The 12,691-nt window shown below is 42.7% G+C and overlaps 1 protein-coding gene across 1 annotated transcript in view; it reads right to left on the minus strand.

Annotated features, from left to right (window-relative positions):
* The window catches only part of KCNU1 (potassium calcium-activated channel subfamily U member 1), a 319,066-nt gene that overhangs the window by 135,029 nt on the left and 171,346 nt on the right, over positions 1-12,691 (minus strand). The window contains 3 exon segments of the mRNA XM_023517014.1: positions 5,983-6,308; positions 9,400-9,524; positions 11,167-11,358. Coding sequence (XP_023372782.1) covers positions 5,983-6,308; positions 9,400-9,524; positions 11,167-11,358 — 643 coding nt within the window.

Genomic DNA, 12,691 nt, shown 5'->3' on the forward strand with positions numbered 1-12,691 from the left:
GCCTTTTTTGCCAAACCAGTGCATACCTTTTATGTGTTGATTTATGGTTTTACCTATAATTCCTGTCTACATGAATATGTAACATTGAACCATAACCTGGCTGCCTCAGGGCAATTTTCTTAAGACCCTCTGGAGGGCATGTTTCCAAACCACAGTAGCACACATTCTCAGCATAAACCTCTTTAAATTATTTTACAGAGTTTGGGCTCTTCAATCAACAAAGGCAGAGGAAGACAGTATTTTCAAGATGGGTTAGGGTTCCTGCTAAGGTTCAAGTCAAGTCAGGGTAGTACAAAATATTCTTCTGTGCTGAGGATGTCAGCGTGAGGGTGGTCTTAGAAGGAGTGTTTTTAGTTATAAAAAAGGGGGGTTACAGGCAGGTTGGGGTGGTTTAAGCAGTGAATCAGAGATGTGGAAATAAAGTAGTGAATGTAAGACAACTCCTTAAAAAGTTTGTGATCTGGTGGCAAATATGCGAGCTGAGCGATAGACAGCCCTGTTTTACAGCCTTCTTAACAAGGTATCTACCCTTTCCTCACCTTCTTGCAAGACCTTTTTCTTAAAGGCAAAGAAGAGCAAGAGAACTGGTCATCATTTCCATATCACAGGAAGAAATAAAACAAGGCTCCTGGGCTCTCTGGCGGCTAATTTAGGTTGCTAAAGAAGAGAGTAAATTAAGGCAGAGAAAAGACGAACTTCAACCCCTCCCCTGACCGAGGAGTCACCGCCTGGTATGAAGTCATAGCCTGCTCTTCCTGCAGAAGAGGCGGCAGGGCAGGCGGAAGACAGCAGCACCAAGGCTGACTTATTGTTTCATTTTCAAAAACAAAAGAAGGGCTGGGACATTTTCCTCCAAGCTTCAGGGATCTGTTAATTGGCTCCCCAGTAAAATTACACAAGCAGCCTGCCTGATAATGATTGTAAATGACAGAGACGATCAGGTTTACCTTGTGACATCCCCAGGGGACTTGCAGCTAGTTTAGTCTCAACTTAGCATCAGCTGCTCGGGTTCCTGTCTTCCCAGCAAGCGGTGGCTGGACTCATCCTGTAGTCTTTCAAACCTAATTAGTGTCAGGGCCTTTCTCCCTCCTCCCCTTCCCAGCAGCCCTTCCTTCTCTCTTCTCCCTGCCTGGCTTCCTTCTCACTTTCCAGCACTCCCTCCCTCCCCATGCAAATCACAGAACTGAGGTGCGATTACTGATAGAGCTTGGGTTATCTTGTTTCTTTGGCCTGAAAGAAAGACTCTTAGATTCTGAACTATAGGGTATTGTTCTTCCAGGAAAATGGACATCAACCTCACTGACTCCAACCTCCCCTTTCCAGTTTGAGGGGTCATAAACTGGCTTATTTCAGCTAAAGGATTTTATAGTTAACTAGAGATGTTTGCAAAACACTTTATGTTTTAAATACAAGTTAACGCGCCAAATAGCAAAATGTTGTGGGAGACAGTTTTTATTAAAACCAACCCACTAGATTATCTGTGATTTTTCCAGAAACTACCATGTGTATGTGTACATGTATATGTTTATATTCATATATGCATACATATTTGTTGTTAGGAGCCTAAATTCTTCCCCCACGTCCCCTCCCAGAACAAAGGCCTACTCAGCTCCACCCCAAGAGTTCCTCCTGAAATACCCTACCTGGTTAAAGCCTTCCAGCAACCTGTGGAATCTCCCTCTCCCTATGCCCAGGATAAAAACAAGCTTTAAGACATCCTCATTGCAGCCGCCATCTTTGCCCAGATGAATCTTAGTCCCCTTTCGTTGCTCTTTGTCTGCACATCTCCTGGTCTTGTTCTGGGTACACTCAGAACCCCTTTTATTTATGTATAGTGGCTTATGACATGTACACAAGTAACATGTGACACACATGTACAACACATATAATGTATACACTGCACATGCTCCTACACTTATATATTCCTTAAAAGCCTGCTTCTCAAATTTTAATGTATGAACCATTTATAAATCTTGTTAAAATGTAGACTCTAATTCAATAGTTCTGAGATAGGGTCCACTTTCCCATAAGGCAGATGCTGCTGGTTTTTGAACAGCAGAGATTTTCACATGTTGCCTCCAGCTTCTTCGTTGTAACCCAGTTGTCCTCCTCCTCAATTCGGTTCAAATACTGCTCCAGCATGTCTTGAGACCACCAGAACAAAATGACACATTTAATAAAGGACAGTTTTGCCACTTCTCAAAATAACAAATGGTTAGCTATTGACCAAATCAGACCCCTGATTTGTGTTCTGTTTCCTGTTTGGGTCACGTATGTTGGGAAATATTCTTTCTCTAATTTATGAGCAATTAGCTCATTAATTTTTAATCTTTCATTCATTTCTACTTATGCACGTTGTCTGAGGGTCAACTGTAAATCACATCACATACTCCATCATTTAGAATGTTTAAGAAGCTTCTCATGCACTTACACTCAAATGCAATTTTTTCTTCATAGTCCGCAGTGTCTTCCTTAATCAGGTCCTGTCTATCTTTCCAATCTCATGTGATTCTTCCCAGGGTTTATTCCCTATGCTCTAACGGTTCTGTCTGCCTTATATTTTCTGCTTCCTTCCACTAGAACAGAGAAGTTCCGAGGAGAAAGCAACATTGTCTTCATCCCTGCTTTGTTCTTGGCCCCCTGGGGAATACATGTGTTAAATACATGAAAATGGAAGTGATGTTCAAAACCTTCCAGCTCAACGTTCTCCTTTACAATTGGTAAAGGCTGCTGAGGAAGGTTTAAAAACGTGTCCAACACAAAAAGTCTTTAGTGAGATACACAAAGTAAGTGTTCAGGCGCCTGTCTGCCCTTTCCTATGTTTCTGGTGACCACTCTGCTGGTTACAGAAAATCTTCCCATTACCTTATGGGAAGATAGTGAGTGGATTATAGTGATCCATGAGCTCCTCCCTGCTTATAAGATGAATTTTGTGAAATACATATGTGGATATATAAATTTTCCTGGGGAGGATTTCTGTAGTAGCTTTCATCCAATGTTGAAAGCATCAAAGACACAACATCTTAAAAATTCCCAGCCCATATCTTTTTGTGAACTGCTAAGTTCTTTGCATGATTTTTCTTTGTCTTTGTTAAAGCTCTTTGATTGATAAGTATTGAACAATAATTATGAATTAAATATGTACCATATTGCCAAAGGGTTTGGTGTTATGACTTTTCTTAAAATGTTGCCATCTATAGGTGAAGAGTTTGGGTCTGGACTTCACAGAATCATCTGCACAGGGTTGTAGGAGTCCTGGGACAATTCTATTTATCACAACTGGCACTGTGACCGCTCATACATTGGTTATCACTGCATATAACTTAATATTCTTTAGCTAGATTTGTGGTACTCATTCACCTAAAATATTGGAAAATAAAATATTTATCATTCAAATTGCTCTACACTGTTAGAAATTAAATCATTTGTGGGTTGAGTTTTCCCTCTGGAGGACTGAGTGTCAGGTAATAAGCAGAGTGGTCAGTGTGTGTATACCAGTGGATTTAGGCTTTTGAATGTCCACAGATCTAATCCATAATTTCCTTCTTGGGAATATTTTGTTTCTACTAGATCTGCAATGGGCATAAAATGGCCAGGGGAGTGGGGAAAAGGAATGATCCTGCCTTTGCAGTAGACTTTGGTGCCACATCTTCCCAGGCCATTGACATCCTCCTGTGCAGAGGCACTTTGCTCCTCAGACTTTAATAGTTCAGATGGTTGGTCAGAGGTGAAGCCATCATGCCCGTAGAAATTAGGATTTGAGATTCAGAGACAGAAAATCTTTGATGTGCCTGTAACTCTACCTATAAATTTGGGCAGAGAGATATATGTTGCCACATATATGGAAAAAAAAAAAAGAAAGGAAGTCTGTAACAATCTGCACAAGGAGGAGAGGGGAAGGAGGCTGAGGTAAGTGCAGAAAAGTTTTTCTTTGGTCCCTGACAACTTTCTTACTCTCTTTCTTTTCCATATAGATTGAGTTGACTTACTTCCTTCCTTCCTTCCTTCCTTCCTTCCTTCCTTCCTTCCTTCCTTCCTTTTTGAGATAGGATTTCTCTGTGTTGTTCAAGTTACAGTGCAGTGGCTTCATCATAGCTCACAGGAACCTCAAACTCTTGGGCTCAAGAGATCCTCCACTCTCATCTCCCAAGTAGCTAGGACTATAGGCACCCACCACCATACCTGGTTAATTTTCTTATTTTTTGTACAGATGTGGTCTCCCTCTTGCTCAGGCTGGTCTTTAACTCCTGGCCTCAAGGGCTCTCCCCTCTAGGCTTCCAGTGTCCAGCCAGAGGCAATTTTTTTACACCCAAACTTGACTAATACAAACTTCCCTTTTCTGTGGATGCATGTCTCTGTTTTTCTTTGAGTTTGTTGCATTTCTTTTGTTTGCATGCTTGGGGGGCACAATGCCTACAAGTTTCAGAGTCAAAGAAATGAAGTTTTGAATGTGGACTTGATCACTTCCTAGGTAAGCACAATAATTTAGCCTAAAAATTTATTTGTTATTTATCAGATATTCAAATTTAACTGAGTGTGTTTACCTGGGAACACTATTGTGACATAGCTTCTTCCTTTGTAAAACAAGGGTAATAAATTAATCCAACAACAACGCTAAAAATTCAAAAATATCATAAACGTTATAGAAAACAATTTATGGGAAATATGGGCTATTATTTTCTTTCCCCTCCCTTTATATCTATATTGTATGTACAATGCAGGAAGGCTTTGCTTGTAAAGCTCACCATTACAAGATCACCAAGTGGGAGTAAATACTTCCTACGTATGCTGAACTTTCATTTACTATGTTAACAGAGTAATAACTGGTGAAGGTAAGGTTTACAGAGCAGCGGATTGGTTTGCTCTGGAACATAAAATGGGGAAATGCTTCCTGCTTTTCATTCAATGATGTCTCTATGACTGAATTAGAAAATTTGGAAAGTTACATATTTCAATTGAGCCGACTACACCTAGGCAACCCAATCCAGCGTTCATATTCACTCTCATTAAACACCTACTATGTGCCAAGCAAATACCCAGATCTTACAGGCAAGTTGGCTTCTCTTCCAATCAGCTATCTCCCCACATCATCTTTCTCACCTTCTACAAAAGGAAAGTATGGGCTCAGCACCTGCATCACAGTAGTTATGGCACCAGGCACATAAGTTGAGGCTAGTAGGTTCAAACCTGGCCCAGGCCAGCTAAACAACAACGGCAACAACAACCAAAAAATAGCTGGGCATTGTGGCAGGCACCTGTAGTCTCAGCTACTTGGGAGGTTGAGGCAAGAGAATTGCTTAAGCCTAAGAGTTTGAGGTTGCTGTGAGCTGTGACACCAAAACACTCTACTGAGGGCGACATAGTGAGACTCTGTCTCAAAAAAAAGGAAAGAAAAAGAAAGTATGTGGAGAAAAAAAAGAGGGGAATGGGAAATGTGTACTAGTTTACTTTTTGCCTGTTCTGCAATAAAAACAAAAAAATACATGATTCTTTATTTGTAGGGGGCACTTTACTTCCTGTCTCCTGTGTCTGTCTTGCTCGTTTTAATCGTGATCACTTATATTCCCTGAGCTGGGGGGTCCCAGCAAGTATGAGAGGACTTTGCTAATGCAGCTCAAACTAACATGATTTCTGCTCAAGGGAAACGGAACAAAGAACTTTTCTTACAGAGGTATTTATCATATATTTCTTTATTAATCACACCGGCTCCATCAGGATTGGATGAGACTTTTGTCTCTTCCAAAACAGCATGGCTTTGCTAATCAACCGCTAACCAGTGGACACAAAAATGGCCTGCTTCCATTTTCATTTTCCTTGTTCGAAGTTGCCATCTCTGGAGATGCCTGGTAAGCAGCAAAGGTAGGAGCTTGCGGAGAGAGTTGGAAGGTTGACTTTGGCTTTGATTGTGTGAAGGTGGCCTCCTCTGTGCTTTGCTTTCCTTCTCCTTTCATTTTCCCTTTCCCTTTTCTTGCACATTGTCACCTGGAAGCACCTGGGATGACTGGATGGTGTTTTTGCTACTCTGTTTCAATACATCTTGCTTGGGTGCAAAAATGCCGGACTGCAAAGGCTGGACTGGTACCTGGACCGTTGGTGATGTAGTCTCCTTAATTATGTCAGTTTTGGAAGGATGCTTTGCATCTGGACTTTTCTCTGGTGTCAGTGGCTCTATATTTACAGTTTCATAGGGCATTCCATCTGTCTCAGCATCCTTCTTCTGATTACAATCTAGGCTGAAAGGGATGGCACAATACACGAGATCCGTGGGCAGCAGGAGGAACTCATTCTCTGGCCGGGTGATCACAAACCTGTAAGACAAGTCAGAGATAAATTCTGAGCCTCTGCAGGAAGGACAGTGGAGCTTTAGGTCATGGCCCCAAACAGAGAAGTCATTTTATGGGGCAAAAAGAGGAAATGTTTTTGTTTTGCTTGACTTCACTGGTTTCTGACTAGTAGTAAATATCCCCAGCACAATGTGATCAGAGAGGTCCTGGAGTAGGAGTTAGGGGCTGGCTTCATCCCCTGCCTCTGAGCCCAACCACCTCTGACCTTAGGCAAGATGTCTCCCTCCTCTGGGTCTCGCTGCTCCCATCCAGAGAGGTGTCAGACTGTGGATTGGACTGGCTGATATATAATGGCCCTTTGGATTCTAATTTGATCTACTTTTAATAGACACTACATCCATGAATTCAACTGGCACAGAGCTGAGCACTGAGGCAAGCTTTGTCAAAGCAGAAGATTACAAACATTTCAGATATTTCCAGTCTGGTTTAGGCCTACCCTAACCTAACAACGACACCATCACCTTTAGAGAACATGGACTGGCAAATGTAGGAAAGCATTTTTAAAGCAAATGAACAAAACACGAAAAGTCTTATTTGACATTTGGACTGGTAAACAAATAATAAATTTCTATGACTCCTAAAGAATGCCTAAAGCCTAGAGCTATATGGGAAGGCTTTGTGGAGAAGCTTATCACACTATCCAGTGCACAGAAAATCTTAATAAGTATGAGTTAAATTAGGTCGAACACCAGTGTTCATGTCTGAACTTGGGGGCAGGATGACTTGGCAGGGTGTGCATTCTGCACCACCTCCCTGCTGCTTCAGTGATCACCTTCTCTAAGATGGACCTCAAGGTACCATCTCCCTTTGTCCACTGAATAATCCACCCATATCTATCTTTCCTGTTGAGTACTCTGGAACCCCAACTCTATTAGAAAGATCTTCTTAAGAAAAAGATGGTGTATTCCATCTAAAATCAAAATAGCATTTTCTCTCCTCAGGTCCACTCAACTACAAGCTGCACATTCTCCCACTTAGATGTTTCATAGGTTTTCCAGAGGTGTTTAGGGGAGAGGATGGAGTTCAGGGCATGCATGCTCCCAACACCATTTCCAGAACATGGCTCCTCCCTGCTTGTCTGGATGGTGAGTTCTGGGAAGCCATATCATCCACCCCCCAATCTGTCAGTGTCATTCACAGGCCTTCCTGCTTATTTAAGTCTTTGACTCTCAAGATATCCTTTCTTTTCAGACCTTCATCTCAAGGACCTGCAGAATCTACGTGGTGTATGAGTCTAACACCCACGCACATTTCTGTGACCTCCACCACTGAAGATCATTATCAACAAAAGACTTTCCTACTAGATTCAGAGTGCTATAATGTTCTGACACTGCCTCACCTCTCAAATCTTAAGCTTCATTTTCTAACCACAACTTCTCAGCCTTCTTTCTCCCTTATCCCCTTACTCCCTTACTCTGAGCATATCTACACTTGAACATCATCAGGAGGTCCAATCCTTTGTCCTTTCACTTTATAGTCAAAGATTGCTTCACAAACCCACAATGTACCTCCCTGTGGCTGGAAATGTAGTGCAGGTAGACTTTCCAGAGGACTAGCATGCAGGAAGGACCCTGGGCCTCAGCCACCCCCTTCCTGCTCAGCACACCTATGGTGGCAAGAGGGGTCAGAATCTTTGCCAGAATAGACAGAAAACTACTTTGGGGACATCTGAGTAAAATTCAGCAGCTTGGCAGAGACAGGATGCAACAGACTAGAAGGGGATTAAAAATTACCCTTGAGCAGAGACTATCTAGCCTGAAAGCTATAACCATAACCATTCCTCTCCCATCCCCAAGGCAACTTTGTTTGTTACCTACTTTCTCCTGCTCTTGAGAATAGTTCTATTATTTAGTGAGTCCACCCTGAAGATCTTTTTCATCATCAAGACCATCAGCATGACTGAGTCATGAGACTATCAACTCTTTACATCTGCATTCTATAAACACATATCCTAAAATCCTAGATAAAAACCTCATGAAATTTTGAGTCAGGGTGCCACCTGTCTGCCTCACTTTAGGCTGATACCCAGTCACTCCCTCCCAGGTCTCAGCAGATTTTTTTCACAGAAGCTCTGTGTATGGATTTCTGGTAGCATTTTGTCTCCGGATTGGACAGTCAGGAAAGTCCTTGCCTGGGGAATTCTCAGCCTGCAGTGTTGTGGCTCCTGGGCCACAACACCTCCTCTTCTACAACTCTCACCAGCAAATCCAAAGTTTTACCTCTTTCTCAACCCTTTGTGCTACTTCTTCCATCCTATTCTCAGTAATTATTATGCTTTGAAAGATCCTGCTAACTAAAAATTCCCATGAACACAGCCCTCTCTTAGAGACAGATAGCCCTGCTCATTTGTTCTTTTCCTCTTTTTCTCTTATGGTCAGAGAAAATGTCCTCATTGTTGCTTTTATTTGCAGCAACACCTTGAGCCATTTGACTTCCTTCTCCTTTCTCCTGGAACATAGCCCATCAGTCTGTTTCTACTCCACTACTTTTAATTTCTCCTCCACTGAACGTGGCCATTCTCCTTATGAGGATCTCAGTTTGGACCTACGAGATTATGTTGTTCCTAGACTGCAGTCTCTCTCCGCTCCTCCTCCCCTTCACCCACATGTTACCAATCTTCCCCACAGCTGTCAGAATGATCTTTTTTTTTTTTAATTTAAATCTGAACTTATCACTGTATAAAGCACAGTGGCTCAAAAAGAAACACTCAGTCAATATCCACCCAACAATTCTGAAGAAAACAAGTAAATCTTTCCAGTGAACAGTGGCATTCAATCTTAGAATGTCATACATGTACATACAAGTTATGAAAACACCAGAGTTTAAAATCTAGGTCTGCATTTCACTACGGGACAGAGACTCCATTCTTCTTATATGACCAAGATTGTTAGACCCTAATCATCACGGTTTTTCTTATTTATATACATTTTTCCTTTTGCCTACATCATTATTTATTTTCCCTGTACCCTTTTTTACAACTACAGACACTGAGATTCCACACTGAATAAAGTAGCTCTGGTTCTTATCCTTGAATGGGCAGTTAGCATTTCCATACTAGCATACTCCCCTTTTGGACTCTGGGTTCAACTCCTCTTCATTTATCAAGCGATATAAGCCAATACACAGGATCCCGAAACGATCTAAGGAGCCACAGAACAGTTGTCCAAAGTTCTTTTTTGGCTGGGGAGAAAAGAGAAGAATGTATGTCTTCTGGGCACTTAGATCAAACAGTCATAAACACTTAGTGGGGTTTCACCCGCCTATTCAGGTAGTAGGAGTTTGGTGGCAAACTTCATGGTGGCAGTGTTAGCTGGAGACTCTAATTGTTTTTATCATTCTGGTTCTTTCAAGAGCCTGGGGTGGGTGTGATGTGGCATGTTGTTATGTTCATATTCCTATTACTGTTTTGATGATCATTATGAATTAACAGTAAGCAACGGGTTGAAAAATTCAGTTTTCCAGGGTATGTGATGAGCTGGGATATTAAGTGACTTCCCAAGAATCATTCTCTCACCCCCTCTCTGAAACAGGTCAGTGTCCCCAGCTCTCATCTCCACCTTGCTCTTAGGCCATAGCCAGCACGGTTGCTCTGAATAGACAACAGGTTCAAAACCCTGAAGCAGCAAAAAGTCTCAGCAAAGTCAAAAGCGAATAGTTCATTCAGGTCTGTGATTCCTCGGGATAAAGAACCAAGTGAGGGTGAGACATCACAGTGGGGAACTGGTCTATGTCCTCTCTGAAACCCACAGGACATTGCCAATGGCAGTATCCTGGGCACACGATCACTCACAGGCCAGTTCTGGGTAAGAAACCCAGGGCCACAGACATGCAAGGGAGCTTTGGGAATGCCGTTGGCATCTGAAATTCAAATACATAGAACACAGGACTCACCCTCTGGGGCAGCATATGTCAAAGCTCCTTGTGAAGGAGGTTCTCCCAATATCTTCTGAACCAGCAAAAGATGTTCCCTTTGGAAATCCTGCCCCTAACTATAACCCTGGACTGCTGTGTGTAATGTTAATCAAAACAAAAGCAGAAGGCACCCCCTTGACCAGTGGACTACTCACTCCTGGGCTAGAATCTACTGATTCTCAAATGCACAGATGGCCCACTGGCGTTTGTCAGAGTTGTTATCTTTTCTTTTGCTATAATGTGTTGTTTACCAGTTCTCTGGGTACAGGCAGATTCTTAGAACCAGACACAGAATCATCCTGTTTGATGTCAGCTAATCTGAATAGATTTGTTTAGCATTTCAGGATTAGGGAGAATGGATAGACCTGACATCAGACTGACTTAGCCGTACCTCTGGCCTGACCCTGGCTGACATTGTGGCTTAGGTAAGTCCTTGCTACTTTGGGTCTCAGCTGCTTGATATCTTACAAGGAATTAATAATAATGCCTACTGTATAAGCCCTTAGACAGATTATGGGCAAAAACCAAAGTAAACGAAAGAATTTTACTAAACTAAAGAAATAGCAGTAAATAGTAGCTATTATACTCATTTTTAATATCCTCATCAAGATACAAAGTTATTGGTCCTCTCTGATGCTTCCTGCAAATTTGAATTATTTATTTGGAAGACAGGGAGGATAACAGCTGTTTTATGTATTGCTCAGTATTGCTGTAAAAACTAAATATAACACGTGAATGTACTGTGATTTGTACACATAAAATGCTTTATGAGTATGAAGCTGCATTTTTTGTTGTTATTACATATTATTATTTCTGAGCTAAGTAGGCCATCTATGAACTCAAATAGCCTGGACCATTTTCAGAAACTCAGAGAGGTGAGGAAGGAGGAAATTCTGAAGACTAGACTCACTTCAACGTCCGATAATATGGTTTGGTGTAAGGGCAGAAGCTCCAGCTTACACCGACTTTTCCCAGTCATGATTGTAGTATAGCTGTCAGCATTGGAGTACTTCTCCTTGTCCAAATGTTGTTCTAGCTGAGAGCTTACACCTCCTGTCACCAGCATCTGAAGTAATTCCAGGACACGATAGTTGTAGAAAGCCTGGAAAGCAAGGACAAGACCATGTGCAAGGTCAGAGGAGCCCACACCTGGTGGAGGTGTGGAGACTTGAAGCCTTAGTGGGCTTCACTGCTGACAGTGGACCTGATGGTGCAGAGTGCTGTTTCTCATCATCATTATCTAGTCCAGTTGGAAGTTGGCAGTGTGGGAGGCGGAGTGCAGAGAATGCAATGCTGAGTCAGTTCCTTCTTCCTTGGAGATTACACCACAGAAGAAGAAGGTGGATAATGAGGCTGTCACTGGGAATTCCACTCTCTGAGAAACTACAACAGAGGTAAGTCAGGCCACAGATACCCTAATAATCCTCAATATGTATATATATATATCAGATCAGATTTCCTATAGATTTTCCTCCAGGAGTACTGTTGTCATCTCTACTTGAGATATCAGCTTACATCATCTACATCTACTTATGATCCTTTTGACTGTGACCTTCTGAAGGACAGCTACTGACTTAGCTTTTATTAATATTTGGATTTCCCATAGCTCTTACTGTATACTTTAGAAATTGTAGGTGTTGAATGAACAAATGCATAGACCTCTCATGACAAGAAGACCACGTGGATAGTAAGAGTAAGTGGTTCTTCCACCACTCCCGCCCCAGACCTGGCACCAATGCCAGCCCGTGTTGAGGCTGTGTCCTCATCTTCAGACCCAGGGGCAGCAGCAGCTATGACTGCAGCTCTGGGCCCGACCCTGGCCTCAGCACAAGCTCCAGTGCCTAGTGTCCTCACTGACTGGTCCTGCTCTCCCAAGGCCCTTCCTGGAGGCCGTGTGGTCAGGCTGCACCCAGCCCTTTTGGCATTCATCATAGAAGAGTCACCTCACGGCTACGAATGACGGACAAAATGAGGGAACTGACCACATATGGGACTCTGTGGGAACTGTTGACACTCAGTGGAGGTCACCAGCTGCTTGTCAGTGCTGCACGTGAGCCAGAAGATGAAGTGGCTGTTGACATGGAATTTTCTAAGAACGTGTATGAACTGGACAAAAAGGTCTCCCCAAAGGAGCTCATCCTGGCCCAGCATAGGCCATGAAATCACAGAGCACTCTGTGTTAATCCATCCAGCCAGGAGGCCCCAACCCCATTCACCTTGCTGTGGACACAGGAGCATCCAAGCCAGTGTCAGCCTTTAATGGGTGTCCCTGGGAGGCCCCTAGGTGTGATGTTCACACCTCTGACAAGGAAATACTCATATGATGACACTGCACACATAGGATTTGACCCGGTCATGAAGAACTATTTTATCCAACCGAGTGACTGGACTGGCAAGAGACCACAGCGAGTAGGAGGGGCCTCCACTTGTGCGAC

Source organism: Otolemur garnettii, unplaced genomic scaffold (assembly GCF_000181295.1).
Source record: "Otolemur garnettii isolate 467f Iridium unplaced genomic scaffold, OtoGar3 scaffold00102, whole genome shotgun sequence".
NCBI classification, from domain to species: Eukaryota; Metazoa; Chordata; class Mammalia; order Primates; family Galagidae; genus Otolemur; species Otolemur garnettii.